The sequence below is a fragment of the Rhea pennata genome, chromosome Z, assembly GCF_028389875.1.
Source record: "Rhea pennata isolate bPtePen1 chromosome Z, bPtePen1.pri, whole genome shotgun sequence".
Lineage (NCBI taxonomy): Eukaryota > Metazoa > Chordata > Aves > Rheiformes > Rheidae > Rhea > Rhea pennata.
The window spans coordinates 59,115,968-59,137,273 of record NC_084702.1 but is presented as its reverse complement, the minus strand read 5'-3'; the positions used below and the strand labels follow the sequence as shown (position 1 = coordinate 59,137,273).

The 21,306-nt window shown below is 34.5% G+C and overlaps 1 protein-coding gene across 6 annotated transcripts in view; it reads left to right on the top strand.

The window, feature by feature from the left end:
- Window positions 1-21,306, top strand: part of ERBIN (erbb2 interacting protein) — a 114,509-nt gene that overhangs the window by 64,373 nt on the left and 28,830 nt on the right. For all 6 annotated transcript variants that reach the window (XM_062598979.1, XM_062598978.1, XM_062598976.1 and 3 more), the window contains 7 exons: window positions 1,249-1,327; window positions 2,152-2,241; window positions 11,358-11,414; window positions 16,179-16,242; window positions 18,110-18,184; window positions 19,475-19,619; window positions 20,166-20,238. In XM_062598979.1, coding sequence (XP_062454963.1) covers window positions 1,249-1,327; window positions 2,152-2,241; window positions 11,358-11,414; window positions 16,179-16,242; window positions 18,110-18,184; window positions 19,475-19,619; window positions 20,166-20,238 — 583 coding nt within the window. The remainder of the gene's footprint in view (window positions 1-1,248; window positions 1,328-2,151; window positions 2,242-11,357; window positions 11,415-16,178; window positions 16,243-18,109; window positions 18,185-19,474; window positions 19,620-20,165; window positions 20,239-21,306) is intronic.

The following is a 21,306-nucleotide window of genomic DNA, read 5'->3' as shown; positions in this document are numbered from 1 at the left end:
CCCTTGTCTCTGCAGCTGCACTGTGAGAGAGTTAATGGTGCCGGGAGTAACACGGAGTTTGACTATCACTGGAATAGAGGGAAAGCATCGACAGAGCACAGTTGCTTCTTAGCTGTCTTGCTCCATAGGTTCGGACTGCCTTACCCACGCACCTGGTCAACATTATAGAAGCAGATAAAATTACATGCATTAACTGCAAGATAAATAGCTAAGATTTGTTACAGTTGTTTTAAACTAACTTTTATTTTACTAGCTTTTTTTAAAGTAGTGATTGATGAGCATGTGTTTTTAATCTAGGCCAAAGTATTGCAGTATGAATGTTTGTTGTACTTGTGACAAATTTATTTAAAATACAAAGACCTGCTGTAGGGTAGAACAACAACGTAGTAGTATATTGCAAACAGAAATGTAGTTGTGATACCATCATTTTATTTGGTTTTCATGGGATAGGAAAGATTGAGGTGAAACTCTGGATAGCAAAATGGTTTGGTGCTGATTTCCTACCGATGCAGTTGATGCTGGTTTTCCGTATTCAAAATGTGTATTGTCATCTGCTGACAGATAAGAATTTTGGCAGTTACACGGATTGCAAATTTACTCTCTAATGTTTCTGGAGCTAACTTAGAAAAAAGATTTTCTAATGTTTTGATCTTTTGACAAAAGTGTCTGCAGCATGTTTTACTTTTTCTACAAATAGTTGGAAGTTAATAATATATCAAATATGTCATGTTTTGGGAGATCTCTTCAGAACATTTGAGTGCTGTAACTTTGCTTTAAAAGGTGAAGCCTTTTAATTTAAATTGAATGTCATACAAACCACGCATGTGACTAACAAATGCTGTTTGAAACTTTGTGTATATGAAAGTATGAAAGACTTAATTAAAATGCTGTAATTAGGACTGAGGGCCTGATTTAATGACACACAAATAGATTAATATTTGGTAATGAGCAGTGGGAATTAAGTGAACTGTGTCTCGAATGCTGTTTGAACTGTCTGCTAAGTTGCAGTCTGAAATGCTTTAACAACAGAATGGTAAAGAAATTGCTTAAGAGCTTCTGTCTTGTGTGTGTGTATGGTTGTTTTTTGTTTGTTTTAATGAAATGTCTCTAAAATGAAACATTGGAGAACCAGTTCTCTGGTTGTTAAGTTTTTAAGGTTAGTGGTTTTGTGTATCATGATATGCATCTTGTGAGGGAGTCTTATATTTATTTTAACAATATTTCCCTACCTATCTTTGTATTTTATAGGCATACAGGAGTTTCCAGATAATATAAAAAACTGCAAAGTCTTGACAGTTGTTGAGGCCAGTGTAAATCCAATTTCCAAGTAAGTTTGTCGTGTTTGTGGTATTTTATATTATATTCAAACACTATTGTGTTTCAAATGTGACCCAAACCACTTTTTGTGAGCCAAGCCTTGGCACTGGAGGCAAGGAGCAGAGTTATCTGAGTCATTTGACTCAAGCTGCCAGTGTCTTCATTTACCCTGTTGTACTGGGATACAAAAAGAGTATATTGGTGAAATATTTTCCCCAGATAAATAGGCTCTGTGAAGAGTACTACTTTATACCATTTCTAGCTTTTTTTGGGGGGGTGGGGGGGGAGGGGGAAGGTGAGGGATGAGGGTGGGGGTTCATTACTTCTCTGTAAAGGTAGAGAAATACACTGTTATTTCTTAATAAAATATAATTCTTAAGCTTATAGAGCTGTTTTTTAAACTCAGCTTGTAGGAAGAGATTTGCCTGTCACCTTCTGTAGTGACAAAATTACTTGCCAGAAGTAGCACTTGCAGAGATAGAAACTTTAATGAAGAAACTTCCCTGGGGAAAAATAGTATTGTATAGATTTTAATTTATCTAATCATCTCTAGTGAGTGCACCTTACATGTTAGGTGTCAGAAAGATCACGAATATATAGCAAGACGGTATTTGTTCTTATTTCCTTTAGATATTGCCCTCAATATTTAAAAATTAATTTTGAAATTACTCTTACATCAAACATCTCATGTATTTTTATGGAAATTTAGTACTACTTTAAATCTTATCAATATATTATAATCAGACTCCAATACTATGCTGTTCCTTAAGAAAGAATGACAATGCACTAAATATAAATGAAACAAAAGTACTGCATTACTTTATTTCTGTACAGACTTCCAGATGGATTTTCCCAACTGTTAAACCTAACGCAGCTGTACCTGAATGATGCTTTTCTTGAGTTTTTGCCAGCTAACTTCGGCAGGTAAGCTGAACTGAGGTTTAGAATCTACATTTAGTTATAAATTTTATGCAAAACAATCTCTGCTGCTTCTCCAGCAAAGTGGCAAGTGGAAGGAAGGGGATAAGGTATACATTACAAATACATTTATTTCATATATTAGTTAAAGAAAAAGCCTAAATCCTTATTACTGTTGTTTTCACTGGGATTTTGAAAAACAATGTTTATAAAGAGCGAAGAAATAAGGCTCATTTAGATACTTCCTTTGTTTACTACTCAAATCTAAGTAAGAGAGACAATATTTCTGAAATAGTTTGGTCATCATTCAGAAGCTGGAGAAAAGCAAGGATGTCATCATCTGTCATTCTACTTTTCCTTTCTGGGATGCTGATTTCTTATGTAAATCTGTAATTCTTGCCCTTTCAGGCATCTGTATGAGCCATAGCATGTTCATGGTATGCAGGGCTAAGTAAAATTGTTGCCAGTAATAGTTTAAATGAGACAAATTACCTTCTTAAACCACTTACCTTCTTAAAATGCATTTATTTTGGGAACAAAAATATTGCTAAAAGGAAGGACTCCCAGATAAGCTTAGTTTTTCCTGTTCTCCTTACAGTAGAGTTTCTGCTTTTTTCTTCTCTTCATTCTTGTGTTCTACTTTCTCTTTTCCTAATGTATACAACTTTTCTATGTTATCCAGTGTCCACCAAGCCTCTCTTAGGAAATATAGCTATTACTTAACTAGGCATATGGCTGTGTGAAAGCTGTTGCCTTAGGCTGTACACTAGTTGGGTCAGCTCAGTTTGCAAGAGGTCAGAAAAGCCTCCAGACGGAATGCTGCAGAAGTTTGGCAGAAAAATATCTGGAAGATGCATCTTTTCTATCTTTCGATGTTTTAATAGCTGCATACACATTGTTCTGTCTTTTTAATAGTCTAACCAAAAGGACAGCATTTTTTTCAGTACAAAACAAGTAGTAGAGCTAAAAATGAAGATCAACAGTGCCAACCTGAAGTCTTCTAAGAAGTTAATCTTAAATATAAGTGTAAAAAAAAAAAAAAAGAAATGAAAAACATTTTCTTTGTCATTTTTCTTCAAAACTGTCCTCTTCTGTATCACTGCCAATGTACTATAACTTGGTGAATGGTTAGGCAAATGGTGAAGTTGTTAATTAAAAGTCACTAAAGGTGAAAAATAAATCGGTTACTGAAAGTAACCTGAAAGCCAATTTGCTAATGCTGTGTTTATCCCTTAATAGCTCTGAAGATTTCAGCCTTGATTTAAAAAAAAAAAAAAAAAAAAAAAAAAAAGAAAGAAAAGAAAGTAGTGACTTGCAATACCTAGCTTTTAGCCAGGAGAATGAAACTGAAATTAAGACTTTTCTCATCAGTTGTGTTTAAGTCAATTCAATGTATTTATGTAAGCTTACCTACTTAGTAATGATATAGAATGAATACTAATCTGTAGGAAAAGAGCTTTTAGATTACATAAATTATCAAATGATGAATCTGATAGGACGTATTGCACCTTTGTTAGGTATTTGAAAATATTAGAACTCTAGAATAAGGTAGAACTGTAATAAACCCCCTGAAATGACTTCAAAAGAGCTTTGCACTTTCAAATTAGCTTCATTGTGTAATGAGCCTCAAATAATAAGCCTCAAAGTGTTGAGGCTTTATGGAAGAGTTTTGACTAAAGTTGAAGCTCTGTAAATACAACTAAGCTCTAGCTGGCAATTAATCCTAATGTCAGGACAAAATAAATATGTACTTGATTACTGCTCAAACTTACGTGAGTTCAAAGAAGGAGAGTTACTGTCTTTCTGACCTATACATCAAAAGTGTTTTCATTTAGAGGATTTCTGTTCTCTATCTTGATGATCTTTTTTTCCTTAAAGCTTCGTAAAATGGTTTTCTTTAGCATATTAGTTATGTCCTTTCTTCTCTTCTCCTTTTCCTCCTCCTTCCTGAAGTCTTCTACTGAAGCTGAGTTATGCTTTATAGAATTGAGAGTCAAATTGAAGCAAGTCTTTCTGATCTCTTCTTCCTATAGCATACAGACAGTCTTTCCTATAGAATATGCAGACCATCTGCCTGAGAAATTGTATGCAGAGCAATTTTCCCCCACTCAAGGGCTTCCTACAGGAGTAAACCTGACTGTTAAACTGAGCTCTTGCTAGTTCTGCGATCTTCAGAATTTCACTTAATTCCAGGATATGTTATGTCTCCTGAAGAAAAGCGCTGGGGGCTAAATACTTTCATATATTTGAAGTGAAATAGTGTGCCAAGATGATAAAAGTGTTTGTGGGTTACTATATAAAAAATGATCAAAGTAAAAATTCAGTGTTAAAGGGTGCTAACTGCTGTATTTCTATTCAGCAGATAGAAATTAATTCAGCACGTTTCAGTTTGTAATGCAAACAGCCTTAAACACAGGTATTGTACAGCTTGTACCATATCCTATTGTGTTTCCTCATTCATGAGAGAACTGTAAGCTGCCTTGTCACTGGAAAATATAGAAGAATTTTAAAAAATATATTTTTTTCCTGTTAGGAGTCTTATCTGAAAAACAAGTCTCAACTTTGGAAATATGCTTCATATTATTGAAATTGAGTAGTATTTGGCATTTGGTAAAAATGCCTTTAATTTAGAGGCCTGTGAGTAAGAATTAATTGTTGATGTCACTGTTCCCTTTTTTTTGTCATACGAAGGGAAAACAGTAATTTAGTGCTTGCTGCTATTGATCCTGTATTAAGCATTATTTTTTTCAAAGTAAAGCTCTTCTGACATTAAGCACTTCTGTTGTGTGAATGATCAGACTGCATTACCAACCCACAGCTCTGCAACTAAATATAAATACTTTCTACTGCATTTGGCCTGAAATACAACTTTGTACTTTGGAATATAGGAATGCATTTGCAAAAATAACTGTAGAAGCTTTTAAGATATTGAGAGCTTTGTTGGTTATTTCCATCCAGGACAAGCCTTCAGCTTCTAATTTGGTGCATCTGCTGTTCTGTATGTGCTCTTGTAGCTATAACTGTCCTTTACGTGGGAACATGTGAAGTCCAAAAGCATAGTAAATATGTTCTGTTTCCTGCTCTTACAGGCAACTACAGAAAATAATGCATTTTAGAAACCAAGCCAACTCTGTCTTAAAACTACATAGGCTTTTCTGTTCCGTGTGTCTAGGTCTCTGTTCCACCAGCTCAGGTTTACAAACCTTCTGGTTTCCCATATCAGTTTCTCTCTGATTGTTCATATTCATTTGCTTTACAGTTTAATTCTTCTTTTTCCCTGTACGTTGTTTCCCTATCATCTTTCCTGCTGGTTTTGTAGAGCTACCATATCTCTCTTAATTCATTTGTTAGAATAAAGTTCTTCCTTTTCACTCTGATACGGCAGGTTTTTCTTTTCCCCTGCTTTTATTAATAGATCTTCTTGAATTAGTTTCCATTTGAATGTCAATCTCCATCTCTCTCTTCCTCTCTTCCTCCCTCCCTCCCCCACCAATGACAGCATACAGAGCTATATTTAGAGTTCAGATTGAGATCTTTCATGGCCTTGAACAATGTCATGATTATCAAATTTTTTCTCTTGAACATGTCTATGGCTACACTCTAGGGTTCCACTAACCCTTTTTGCAACTGCCTAATACTGTATCCCCCTTGAATAGTTGAGTTAGTGACCACTGACTCTTTAAGGAAATCATAAGTATACAACTTCATACTGTGGCGTGTCGGTGGTCTTCTAATTTTTTCATTCCTCAAAGCTGTTTTTTTTCTCTTGAGTGTCCTAATAATTCACTGTATTGTGACATCTGTTTTCTGTTGTATCAGCTAACTTTGTCAACACAATTTTTCCTAAGCTTTGTGTTAAGATTGATGTTCAGAAAATACTGAACAGGATCAGTCCCAAAAGAGGTCTTTGAGCAACTCTGTCAGTAATCTTCAGCCTAATTCATAGGAAAGAAAGCTTTGTTTTTTTGTGATGAAAACTACCTGCGGCAAAAATTCAAGCACCGTGTGTATGGATACACCATGTTACTACGTTTGTCACCATGTTTGATTCTTTCCTTCACAATTGCTAAAGCTTTGCATAATACTGAGATTATGTTAAAGATTTCAAATTATCTGATCTTTTTTCCCCTTCTTTGAGTATTACATATTTTCTGTCTTTCAGTAATGTTGCACCAGTCCAACCTGTTAGACTTACTAAAAATCACCAAACCTGTGATTAAATGTGCCAGTTCCTTTGGCGTTCTGAGGCGATAGTGTTTTTTTTCCTCCACTCCCAAATTCTAATTTGCATATGTTAAGATTGGCCAGGATCCCAGAGGTAGCCAGTATTCCAATGCACAGAAGTTTGAGAACTGCTGCTGTTATGGTTACCTAAGAAAAACCATATCTGTTGATATGTCTCTAAATACATCATACATAGTTAAATTTAAATATATAAAGGTAAAAATAGAGTATTCAAAACTTGAAGCTTGCCTGATGCTAATGTTGAGACATGACTTTTAAAGGATAATATTTTGAAGGTTATATACTAGTATTATTTGTAGAGCAGGAAACAAGAGCCTATAGCAGTACAATAAACAGAACACAGTAGATAATATTTTTGGCTAATCTGTGAATTTTCTATGAAGTATGTTCTGTTTTCTTAGGAAAGTAGTGATTGTTGGATACGTCTATACAGCTGTCATAATTGCAGCTTTTTTGGTCATTTTGTAGAGCACTTTGTATATTAAATGGGGTAGAGGCTGTACTAGCTTCTGTTTTATGCTTTTGGTAAAGAACAGGAGGTTTGAACAATGACTTTTCCTTTTATTGATTATAGCACACATATATAAGAGGGGAAATAGTAGAATAAGATTTATTGATGAATAAGCAGAGTTTATTTTCAGCTCATGGCATCGTTTTAAAAACTCTGAAAATGTCTATAGTGTGATAATTGCTTTTGCTTTCAGAGACTTTATTATGATAAATGAATTGTGAATTTACTTGCAGTCTTGTTTCTTGAAAATTTGTAGGGCATAAGCGAAGAATTTATTAGTAGTATCTATTTTGGGCTATTTTTCATTTTTGCATAAATGAGCGATGATGATACAATTGGTGGCTTAATTAGTTACATGTATTCAGTTTTGCTGAAACTATTTCATAAAGCACTGCCTGCTTTAGGATGCATTTATGTCAATTGTTTTGCCTTTATATTTTAGTTATGATTTAAAAACTGTTTTTCTGCATTATTGGAAGTGCAAAGCAGAAGAAAAAACAAGAACCTCTCTTTGAAATATTTTCAGTTGTCCACAGAATCATTGTTGTTCTAACATGAGTTTTTAAGTATATCTGTCATGTATTTTTACAAATTGGCTAGTTAACTGAAAAGAATTCAGATTTATGAAGGATACTGAAATTACCTGGAAAAGATATTCCTACAGATTTTTTTCTTTGTAAGTCAGCCACATTTTAAGTTTGCATAAAGCAACAATCCTGAAATAATAACTTTATTGAAACCATTACACTAAGTATGCTTAAAATTAAATAACATTCCCTTTACTTTGTTTTAAGGTGATTTGTAAACATTTCTGTGGTTAAAGGTGTTTACAATTGAAAAATGAAATGTTGTCCTAAAAGTTCACAAATATTTCCTGTACTTTTATCAAATATATATTCTTCCATTATGATTTTTATTTTCCGTTATTATTGGTGGACTAGCTGTTTGTGCATCTCTCTTCCAAATTAAAACCTACCTTTTCAGTTCCATTATCATGATAGAGATGCTTAGCATGGGTATGTTCGCACCAACAACTACAAGTGGTACTGGGCTAAGAATTTCTGTTATTACTATATTAAACTTGAATTAACCCTCCCAGATGTAATGGAAGAAGTGACAACTGCTCAGGCCAATCCTTCTTGTTAAATACTGCAAGAAAATTGCTAGTTCAGACACAGCTTGTAGTTTGCAGGCAGTAGAGATTAAAAATGTTTCCCTGGTAGCCTCTTTGCCCTACATGTAAGGAATTAGATATTTATATCTCCCATCTTTTAGGATGAGACAGTAGAACATGAAACAAAGTCACAAAGCTGTGAAGATTTCTAAACTCTTACCAAAGGCAGTCTTTAAATTCACAGAAGTAGCTTGTTAAGAAGGTAATACAGTGTGTTCAGGCTAAAGCCAGTGAACTACAGGCTTGCATATATATAGTTTAGCATATGAATGGAGACTCTTACTGCTTTCAGCTGAGAAATTTGTCTGCATACGCATGTTGCAAAGAAGAACTGGCAGCTGTCTAGCTATTTTCGTTATCCTTAAAGGAAAACATAACTGGGGCCCAATGCAATGTTTGTTTGTTGAAGACTCCTCAAAAGAAAGGATTCTGGAGTTGCTTGTATGTGCAACTTTATTCTTAGATCAGTATTTAAAAATAGCCCTGCTATAAAACTGTTAAAAATTGAGCAGGTATCTGGAGCTGATGAGCTGCATCAGAAGGATTGGGGAGGGGCAAAATTTCTTCCTAGTGTGTGGAAAAAATGATATTTTATTGCGAAAATCATGTTTCTCATGTTCTCCAATATTCTTAAACAATTTGTCTTTTCAGAGGCTAGTCTTGTTCTGAGGTGGGAAGGGGGTGGTCTAATACTGAAAGAGATAATGACTTGTGATTCTGCTATTGATGTGTTAAGTTCATCATTAGAATATAAAGTGCAACATCTGCAGTCTCTAAAGAGAAAGGACTATTATTCTTCATTCCTAGAGAAGATTGTTCTTTGTCTGTTGTATTTTGAGAAACCTTTATATTGAAGACTTGGATTTAATAATAAACCTCCTGCTGTTGTATAGTATCCAAGACTACAATGAATCTCGGAGGGAGAAGATTTATAGTGGGTAGTGTGAACATTTAAAGTTTGGAGCAGCAGAAGATAATGCCTGAGGGCCTTCAACTGAAGGCATAAATGTATGTAGATCCTGGTTTGATACATCTTATGAAATGCAGGCTCTCAGTTCCTGCCAGTGTATCAGTAAGTATACCTGCTGGCAGGGCTGGTGCTCTTTAATATGAAAAAAGATTACCCTGATGGTAAAACTATGAGCTGCTGCTAAGCAAGATCTGGTTTGGAGAGAAGATGCAGAGAATACAGAGAATTTGAGTGCTGTGACAGATGGGGATAGTAAATAATACTGAGAAAACATTTCCTGTACATGCCATTTATTCCTGAGCAAAATCTAAATGCCATACAAGCCACAAGATGCCATGTAAGTGCCTTCTATTGAAGGTACTCTCTTGAAGGATGAGGCTTCTCCCTGTGTAAGCCAATTCTTGGGTTCAGAAGTCTAAGTGCCAAATGACTGTTCAAATCTGAGGAAGCCGCAACAAACACACAAATTTTTGTTTTGCCATAGATCCATATCTCAGCATGCAGATGGGGTCAGAAAGCTATAAAATCCTTTGCAGTTATGCTCTAGATTAAGAGCAGTGATGTTACTGTTAACTGGATTTAAAGCCCTTGAAGTCGGGTAAAACAAAGAGATAGCTGAGCAGCTTGAAGAAGCTTTTGAGCAAGCATGCAGAAATGTTGTTACGCTTGCTTTGTTTTTGTAGTTATGTTTTCTGGTCTTAATAAAATTCTGAACAGTGTGATTTTTATTGTCATGAATACGGGTTCTAATATGCAGTGGACCAATAGAAGGACCCAGCATTTTCCTAATATTTGAAAATGAGATCAGGTGAATGCAAATTTTGTAGTAATTCCAGTTTGCCTCGGCTGATGATGCAAATATGAGACTTTTTTCTTCTCATGCTAGAAGAGAGGCATACCTGGTTTCTCCTTTGAGGAATACTCCTTTGAGTCCTATTTTAGAGCATGTTTTTCTTTGAGTACAAAGGCGCAAAATTAGGTTCCTAGTGCTTTGCAATTCTGGACACTTGCAGTTCCCTGAAGCTATCGTAGCATTAACACAAGTGGGGAAGATATCTCAAAGGATATAAGGGTGTTCTTTTTGCATTGCTGAAGGCTTGGTTTTTTTTGAGAAGGCAGGGAGAGGAGGTTCCCCTCTAAGAGTTGTTACCAGATGGCAACTACTGCTTGCAATGTTAAGTTGCTAAGTTGTTCTTAGGTGCAGCAGATCACTACTTTTGAATGTATCCATAAATGAGAGAATTTTTTGAGAAAAAAACATATATTATTTTCAGGCTTTCTATCTTTAAATATACTTCTTATTACTTAATAAGAATTATTTTTTTTTCTTGTGTCCTTACAACATACATGGTTAAGCACCATCAGGAAAGACTAGTCTGTTTGCTCTACACCTTCCTGAGTCAGGGAGTTTACTGCCCTATTTTGTGGTGTATGAGGGCTGCTAGGTGGGTAACGTGAAGAATTTTTGTCCTTGTGACCTTTTCTGTATTTAAGCCAAACTCAGTTACTTTATTTCATTTAATGAACAGATAATCTTGTCACTTCTGTCCAAATCAACAAAATTCTGTTGGGTACTGTCACTGCTTGAATGCTAAGACTGCTTTGAACTTATCTTGGCCAAGCAGTCAAGCTCAGAGATTTAGAGGTTATTTTATCTTGCACAAAAACTTACTGAAAGAGGTCAAACTGCCTTCTAATAGAAAATATAAAAATTAATTAAGAAACGGACTGGAAAGAGAAGACAAAAGGAAGTCCAAGAGGAATTTTAAGGTCATTTTTGCAATATGAAAGACCACAGGTATTTTTCTGAGGCTTTTTGTACACAAAAAAAATTGATATGTATGCTTATATTAGAAATTGTATGTCTTAATTTTTGTGTACTAATCCTACCTTTCTTCATTTCCTATGTACTTTTGTACAGGAGGCTAACATATACTCATTATGAATCCAATTAAATGCTTTATAGGATGCAGCAAAAAAGCATGTTGAAGCAGGTGCAGAATAGCAAACGACATCCTGTTTGTTAGCTACTTCACCGAAACCAAACCCCAGTGCTTAAGATTTCTGGATAAAACATATTTATATTCTTGAACAAAAATTATTCCAGACTTGTAGATTCTTCTTCTATAAAACAGAAGCTTAGCAACATAAACAAGTACGGAGATTGTGTTTGTCATAAAATACTGTGTATTGTGATAATCTGTTATTCCTTTCTGTTACAGATTAACTAAACTCCAGATACTGGAACTTAGAGAAAACCAGTTAAAAATATTGCCAAAGTAAGTACAGATGGAATTGATTTTTAAATACGTCATAATTTTTTCCTCAGTTTTAATAATAATATTCTGCTAATTAATTTTACTAGTACTATTTTACTAATAATTTGGCACTTAGCTATTCTATAACAAGAAACTCTTTCCCTCCAGACTCCTGAAATTACATTTCCCGTCAAACTGACTGGTCATCTTGTCCAGAGATTTGTCTAAATTTTTTCTGGTACCGCATTTTCTGCACCAAGATGTCTGTCTCTATCCAGCTCTATAGGTTTCTGATCTACCAGTAGAGCTTTCAAGTCAGCATGTGGGCTTTTCAGGGGGGTCGTTTGGAGGTGGTGTCTTTCCAGTAATGCGCTGGTTTGGTGCCCAGATACCTGTCTGGTTACTGCTGTGGTGGCTGAGTGCTTGAAACTTAGACAATGCTAGTTAAGTACCAAGATCTCTAAATGAAATGTGGGATCTGAGAAGCTCATTCAGAGAATGACTGAGGGAGCGTGATTCACAGCATATGAACATTTTCTTAATTAAAAATTCACTGCTGAAAAAGTAATGTTTTTGTATTGTGTTGCATGGAATCCGTTTGTGCAGTATGCATTCTATAATGTTCCAGGCTTGTTAAACGTAATGGAAGGATTTTCCTCAGCCGTGTTTTCTTAACTGTAAAATAGTTGTAGAAATTGTTGTAGGATTTGCTTTAGCAGTAAAATTGAATTGTGTCTATCTCTTAATGTTTCTAAGCGTTACTTGTTTGGTAGCACACCTCATTCTTGTTTCACCAAACAAGCCCAGGGTGACAATATTCTATTTCCTGAGTATCTATGAGCTAGAGCAGTGCTCTGAATTTTCTCACTTGTACCTAGAGGCCTAAGTACGTAACAGAGGTCTGCAGGTCAGTAAGGAGAAGGACAGAGATCCCAATGATGGGGCATGTATAACCTGCTCTGTAGTCCTGAATATGTTGTGATGTGCAGTAAGAGGGGTTCTCCTTTAGTGACAGAAACTTTTAAAAGGAGGTACTGCTGTCAGGTGGTTAGAGGTAGAAGAGAAGGAGCTAACGAGAACAGTTGCACTGCCCAGCTCATGTGCTAGCAGAGACTTGAACGCGGTAGGCTGAAGTGTGAATTGCAAGCCCTTCAAGCCCAAAAATGAGTTTTCCTAGTGACTCCTATGCACTTGAGAAACGAGCAAGCATGTTAAATTGGATATCCTTTCTGACGGAATTGTGTGCGACTTCTAATATTGTGTCTAGATACCATATTACCTCTGCTATATAAAAATGCCAAAACTCAAATCCAGAATGAAATACAGTACCAGCAAGAATAAATTTAAATCTTTTAAACGTGAGCTGTTCTATCACTCATTCATGTGAGGTAAATACTTCTTCATCTGTCTTTATTTTTTGTGATATCGTTAATTTTAGGAACAAAATTAGATGACATGTAATTTGGGATACTGGCTGTGTAAATTAAGTTACTCCTGACTGAGGAGCAGTAGCTACAATTAAAACAAATGTATAGCTAACACAGATTTTGTTTATGAAATTACTCTGACCTTAATTGCTATAATTAATGCTAACAGCATGAATTACATACAGTACTTTTTATTTTTATTTTTTTAGTTTACAGAGGACTCTTGTACTGATAAGAAACATTTGTAGGAATGCTGTAATATATTCTAGGCTAAATGCTACTGCTGTTGAAGTTGGTGGGAGTTTTTCCTGTGGAAAGCAGTGTTTCCAGGGTTTCACCTTAGCTGCATAACTAAATTCAGCTGTTTTGAAGATGTCCTCTGTAGTATCTCCATAATGATCTACAATACAGGCTGAACTGCCACCTTAATTATTCTCTTCTGGTACTCTTGTGGTTTTTAATTAAGTGAGATTAAAGCTGTTGAGACTACTTATTTTTAATCTAAACACATAATTAAACATTCTACTACACTGAGGCACTGGAAAAATACATTGTTGGTATATGATCTAGGGATAATCTAGGGAGAAAATTTTATTTTGTGAATAGTATTTAAGAGGTGAACCTGCCTTTTAGCAAAATACATCTGTTCAGCAATTAACCTAACCAATGATGTGGTCTGTGGCCTTGCTTTTGGTTACTGAGTCAAAACAGAAACTGATGTGAAATTCTAACTTAATTTTAAAAACCCGAATATGCACTCCAGAAGGAACATGGTCTAGAGCTGTAGAGAATGTAGCTTTAAACTGTAGCTCAGAAAGTCAAATGTTTTGTTGAAGCTAAGGACATGTAGCAGTACATGCTGTATTTTTTACTATAAATTACAAAAAAAAAAAAAAAATCTTGTTTTGTGGCCCCTCTTTCCTTTTTCAATTTTTTATTATTAGGCCTGCTTCTTTCCTTTTTGTAATCATAGATGTATTTGGACAAACTTCTGCAACATCAACTAGCCTTCCTGCTAAATTCAACACTCACATGATTTTTAACGTTGAAGCATAAAACACTTGAAAGACTTAATCAAAATAGGTAATCAGTGCCAACATACTAAATCAATCTTGTTTTGTGCCAAACGCATCATTTTGCTTGGAGCTTATACATAGCCAGAGACTGCAAAACTGGCAGTATTATAATGCAGACAAGCTCTGTAAAAATATTTCTACTGAAAGGAGAGCAAAAATGTGCAGAGAATGTTTGAGAGGCAATTCGTCTGATATGTAGCTGAAAGTTAAGGTTATAGTTTAATGCAAATAGAAAATGTTGAACTTGGAAAGTATATTTTTAAGCATATGTCTATTGTCTAATTGTCAATAAAAAGAGTAGCTTCTTCAAAAGAAACAAACTATTTGAGAGTGTAATTATGATGATTCAGGGGCCAATCGTGAATTTTACATCTTTAAATTTACCTTTTAAATTTTATGCTATTTGAACTAAGTAGTGTTGCTGCCTTACTGAAGTTTGTTTACAGCCTAAGAATCTGAGGCATAATTAGAGTACCTGTTTTGGCAGTGCTAAATTGATTTGACAGCAATTTCAATAATATGAATTATGAAACAGTATTATAAGTTTTTGAAAGAGCTTACATAATGCTGTGCCTGAGGTAGAAATAAATGTGGTGACTCAGTGATCTAGTAGATCCCCCTCTACAAAACCTGTATTTTCCCTCTCCTTTAGTGTTGAATTTTCTTATTATTTCAACACTTGCAGCATTTTGGAAGTTTTGTTTGCTTTTTGGCTGAAGGAATAGCAGTTCTATAAACAATATGGGAAAAGTAAAGAGATGTTAGTTGAAGGTAACATTTTAATAAAATAACTGTAATTAAATGTAAATTGGGTAAATTGGAGGAGAGGAGGGAAATAAGGGATCTTGCAAACTTGTTTTATACACATTTGCGACATAACTTCTGAACTGTGTATTCAGAAAAGCTATAATATTCAGTGTGAGATATTTGAAGAATAACCGAGACTGAAATTCTGCATAGAGCATCTTGTGCTCACATAGATTTAAAAGAAAAAAAAAAAAAACTTTTTTGCATTTATATTCTGATAGTATTGAAAATTCTCCAAATTAGAAGCTGTGTATTTTCGGGTGGTGGTGGTGAGATTTTTACAGTATATCCACACTTAAGATTTGTATTTAAATTTATATATTTATGTTTTTTTTTTTATTTATTTGTCATATGGAAAGTTGTTATCAAATAAATACAGAACATAATGCTATATGAGGGATACACAGCCTCTTGGAAAGTATTTTCAACTAGTACTGCTGTTGGCTAGGATATTATCACTGTGGGCAGTGACAGATAAAAGTTGCAAGCCACTTAGGGACTTGCCTTGCTGGTAGTGCTGTAGCTTGGGGATCCTTGAACTATCATGTTGGCAACTGGTAATGTTTCCTAAGGCCTTTTTGTAAGCTTGAAATAAAACAAATTGATGATAAACTGTCCTTAATAGTGTGTGAATTTTGTGCATCAAAATTTTGGGGAATTATCGTGCGAGTAAAGTGTAGTGAATGATCTCATGTATTGAAGTGGAACAGAAAAAGTCCAACTTTGGCCAGTAAGGAAATAAAATATGGATGAATTATCTGTAGAGTAATTTTGAGCAGATAGTCTCTATGGAATCCCCAAAGTAAACAGAACAGGAGGAAAACTTTGCCAAAACACAGCATGGAAGCAGGAATTTTACTGTGCTTCAGTCATTCATTTTGTCTTTGCAAGAAGTTGGCTCAAAGAGTGTTGATCAGTCATGAAATCCAATTTAGTAACCTGGTTTAAGACTAGAGAAACAGTTAAGATTCCAGATCATAGCGTGTGGAAGCAACTTCTTGTGAGCAGCCTGGAGAGGGGGAAAGTGCTGGTTGTTACCGTGATGCTGTGGTGTTCTTTCTGTTTTAGCTATTACTCAGTGTTTTTTCTTGGGGAGGAAAATACATTGTTAACCAGCTTGTCACTACTGAGAGAACTCTGGTGATTATGACCGTAGGAGGAAAGTTGAGGCACTCAAAGAAGAGAGTAACTTCACTGCAATACTCTTTATAGATAAAGATGACTGTAGTGTTCTTTATTTTTTTGTAGACTAATCTGTAGATGATTTGCACAAGACTCTTAGTTTGTCGGCATGATTGTTAACATTGGTTAGTTGAATGACGTATGAAAATTTGACCTTATTTAGATACCAGTCTGATTACAGAACAGCATCACAATTTAACACTGATGAAGATATCTCAGAATGAATATAGCAAGATCAAATGTAATTGGTAGTTTCTTAAATCTATTTCCTTATTAATCCTCTTCCTTTGCAGAACCATGTCCAGACTGACTCAGCTGGAGAGACTGGACTTAGGAAGTAATGAATTCACAGAAGTGGTGAGTTTTATTGAAGTAGCAGAGCTTTGAATCTTTTTGATAGCTCTTTAGTGTATTTTTAATCAGCATCAAACTGTAAAAATCAGCTTAAGAGCTCTGCTACTGAGCGAATATTCTATATACCTTATACTATTTTATGGAGCCTCTTTTAAAAATTGTATGTATATACTTACAAATATAAATATATATCATTCCTGACTTTGAAAATAAAACAGTGTTGTATAGTGAGACTAACGTATTGGCAAGAGGTTAATTTTTATATGCCTAAGTTATAGGCAGAATGCTTGGTTATAATAAATTTTAAATGCTTGCTGGTCACTGTGTACTTAAAAGTTGCAAGTTCTGTATAAGCTGTACGAAACATGCTTTTATTAGCGTGAACAAACTATTTAGATCCAAGGAAAATTTTTACTAATTTTTTACAAGTTTGTCTTGAGTATTGTTCAAAGTAGTATTTTCAGTTGAGGTGCCCAGATTCTTCTTTCAGCATGGATCAGCTTGTTTCCTGTTCGTGGTGTCATAGGCAAATACATCTGCTTCCATTTATTAGCCACATAACATCCCTTTGCTTCTACGAACTTTCTTGTGTAAGGGAATTTGAACAGTTAAAAATACGGTGAAACATTCTGACCTGCCATGTGATAAAGTTAAGCCTTTGTGTGCCACCAGCAGCTACTTCCATTAGTCACAGATTGTGCTGTGCTTGACGTATAAGCACTTAACACTGGCTTAGCTATATGGTTTGGTAGTTATGGAAGTAGACTTCAGGATTTGTTCACTAGTATTACAGTTACTGCTGCAGTCTCGTTAGAGTGTAGATATGCCTGCTGGAGCCTTAAGCTGACATGCTCAGGCCCCAGTATCTGTTAAGTCCCAACAGCCGGGAACTAAGTATAGACTGTTAAATCACCCGTTTGGGTGTATTTTGGGCAGATTGCTTCATCTCACAGCCTTTTGTCTAGAAAAGTCAAGTACTGGGAACTTATTTCATTAAGATATATTGGTAAAAGCACAAGAAAGTTTGAAATGATTTTTTTTTTTTTTTGTTAAGGATCTGTCTGAAGCGTGATTTTTCATTCGTAGAAAAGTTTAGATTTATTCTTGGAAGTAAATTATTGGGAACCAGGACTAACTTATGTGCAAATACTGATACACTTGCATAAAAAGAGATTGAGCTATGCATTCAGTTGAACTTGTGATTGTTCAGCTGCACCTGGTTTTATAGTACTTTCTCAGGAGGGAAGTTTAAACAGGAAAGCATAGGCAGTACTGGTGTTTGTCAAGTACTGTGTCTTTCTCTAATATGGAAAAAACTTACATTAATAATAATAAAAAAAAAGCTTATGTCAGCACAGAATAATAATAAGTTGTAATGGGAGCACATCCCACCCTTTACATGGATAGAACGATTTGTTTGTATCGTACAGATGCATCTTTTGTTTATTGCTACAAAACTCAAATCTGTTTTTCCGTTTTCTGGTTCAATATCTTGTCAGCTTTGTGACTGTTGAAAAACAACATTTCTAAATTCATGGGATTTAAGGGTTTTTAAAAGTCCTGCATGAGAGAGGCAGACTTACACACAAAAGATTTATTGTGTGTTTCAACTGGAAAATAGTCCTTTCTACTAAAGATCATTTAGTGCTGTGATCAAGTTCTTACCAGATTTCTGTATATCTAACATAAATTTACATTTCAGAAAGAAAGATAGCTGAGTTTTATTTGATGACCCAATTAAACAAGGATATATAACAGCTATAGAAAGATGTTACCTAAGGTTGCAAATATATGCATCACTGAACTTATTTTGTCTTTTGACTGTTTTTTTGCATGAAGAATTTTTTTTAAAAAAGTTTCTCTTTTACAGCCTGAAGTACTTGAACAACTGAGTGGGTTAAAGGAATTTTGGATGGATGGTAATAGACTAACACTTATCCCAGGGGTAAGTCCTTTTATTGATTTAAGTATTTTTGTATTCAGTTTTACAGTGGTATTTGCTTTGTCAGCTAGCTTTTGTTGATGTTATTGCATATTTTTAATGTTACCCTAAGTCAGAAGTTCAAGCGCTCCTGCTTAACTAGCCTAGTAGTCACTGATCTTGTGAGAAATGGGTACATGGCTTTTCTTTCATTGAAGGTTAAAAATCTCTTATCTTAAAAAACTATATTCCAACCCAGTGAAGGGATATGTAAAAATCCTAGATCATATTTGGGATTGCCCAACTTTCCTTCTGGGAGCGAATTATTTTGTGTTGGAGAGCAAGCTGGAATTTACAGGATAAAAATGTATGAATTTTGATTGGTAATTGCTGTAGAGCAAGCAGTTGTTGTTCGTATTTTTATGCTGTGTATCTACAGACCTAAATTCCTAAATTCCTGAAAAAGTCTTCTGTTGCCTTGATTTAGGTGCTGGACATCTCTTAGAATTGTATGGGGTCCAGGATGACCTGTTATTGCAGTACTTGTGAACCTGTGTTTATACTGTAGTAAACCACATTTGGTAAACAGTCTATTTTCATACTTAAAGCAGTGAGGCTTTCTGCCTGCCCTGTAGTCTTCCCTACTATCTTTCATCACTTCAGCTAATTCTTCCTTGAGGAGAGTTGAATGGATGTGTGTTACTACACCTTTCAACTTTGCAGTAAAACTATATTTGTAAAAGTAATTGCATCTTTTCTGTGAAGATTTCAATAGACTAATGTATATAGATCTTCAAGCTTATTTTTGAATTATATGGAAATATAGTACAAGCTTAGATTTTTGGCTTTTTTCTTCAATTTAGTTAGTGATTCATCATAATTAGTTTTGAGGTTAACGTTTACACAAAATGAAAAAATAAGCATTTGAGAGACTTGGCTTGAACCTCATTATGTCCCTGCGTTATATAGATGAATTTTTGTCTTAAGTTTCTGTCTTAAGCTTTAGTCTTCTGATGAGGAGTCACTTGGTTCCGCAGTAACTGATCCAATAGCTGCATTTAGAGCAGGCTGGCTTTAGTGAGACCTGTGGAGTAACTGTAGTGTACCTATATGTGTAGAAAAATATCAACTGCATATCTGCACAAAAAATTGCATGATAAAGTTTGGATATTTTATATAAAATTGTATTTCAGTCCTATAAATAGGACTTTCACTGTAACATAATGCTTTAGAGAAAGTTTTGTTGTCAAAACTACTGGCTTTGCTTTGAATTTACTTTTTAGAATCCTCCTTTTTTTTTTCTTTTCCTTCTAGTTCGTAGGTACTTTGAAACAGCTGACCTACTTGGATTTTTCTAAAAACAACATTGAAGTAGTTGAAGAAGGTATTTCAGGTTGTGAAAGCCTACAAGACCTACTATTATCCAGTAATTCACTTCAGCAATTGCCAGAGTCCATTGGTTTGTATTTTCACTTAATTCGTGTTCTAAAACTTCATGATTTAGACACAGAACAGTTGAAACTTAGATTTTAAAATACCATTTGTCTATTTTAAATTGATTTAAAATTCCAGGTTTGGATAAAGCTGTAACATATAGTTGAATAATAACATCTATATTTGGTTTGGCATGTTCTTGATTTTGTTTGGGAGTTTGTATATGAGAAATTGTTAACTCTACCATAGAGTGTAAAAAAAAATATATATATATATATACACACACACACACATATATATATATATATATGTATATATATTTACATATATATATATTTTTTTTCTTTCTCCTATGGCTGATATGTGGTAAGCTGGTAAGTGAGTTCTGTAAGCTCATGTTCTTATTTTTGTGGTAGGTTTATAGCACTATAAGTTGTGCCAGGATTTCAGGGAATACAAAAGATGTAACTTGCGCATAGTATTTTTCCTTTTTTAAAATTCAGTTTTATTTTTAAATTGAACTCTAATGTTCTTTTTGATTTATTTATTTATTTATTTATTTTTACCACAGGTTCCCTGAAGAAGGTAACAACACTTAAAATTGATGAAAACCAGTTAATTTATTTGCCAGACTCTATAGGAGGGTAAGTATTTCACTTGAATAAAATGTTACCTAGCCTTTCTGCAAACTTTTCTGTAGCATCAGCTGCTCTTTTGAATGGGTTTACACCTCTCTGCTTGACACTTCTGCTACATGTTATAGTAATGTCTTAGTAAATTTGAAGGCAGTTACTTCATATCTTCTAGTTAGCTGCTGCATGTATGTTCTTTATGTATTAATATCAAAAGATCTTCATTCTTCATGCATTAATGTGAGCATCAATCTATAAGTGAAAACTGAATGTGGAAGAAAACAGTGCAAGTATGTTTAGGAAGGCCTGCAGTTCATGCAGTTTGTGGCACAGTGCAAGGAGAAACTAGCTGGAGCTATGTTAGTTAACTACTGCAAATGATAGAACCTGTATCAGCTGGTTGTAAAAAGGGAATATAAAAGGCACATGTAATAAGGTGATTTTTTCCAGAATTTTTAAATTCTACAGAATTTAAAACACCAGCAGAATTTTTAAAATTATAATATACTCTTCACCAATTTAGATTAAAACCCATAAGTGACAGCAAAAATAAGTGCCCAGAATGAAATTCTGTTAAAAAAAAAAAAAAAAAAAAAAAAAGTGTATTTGTTCCAATTTTTTTCCCTGCGGTATTTTTTATAACTGATATAGGCTACACTGTTCAGTTACCAGAATTACAATATACTACTACACTGCCAGTGCCTTATATTAACTAACTCCTTAAATTCTTTCCTTGTTCAAACTGAGCTCACCTCCTATTTGTCTATGATCTGTCCTATTCTGATTGTTTTCAGTACTTAGTGCTACTGCAGTTGCATGTAGTATACAAATATTAAATGTTTCTGGCCCTCTGCTGTTTACACTGAAACCTCTGTAAAGGTTTCATGTAAGGACTATGTAAAGGAGATTTAAAAAATGAATAATTTAGGTAATTCATTTTTTTAAAAAAGTTTTATTGGACTAGAATTTTATTTGGATTTCTAAATTTCATTGTGAGTGTAATTTGAGATTTGTAATTGAGTGGTATAATTTCATGTAAATTTAAGTAGTATAAAATTGATGTAGGATGAGTTAGCTGTA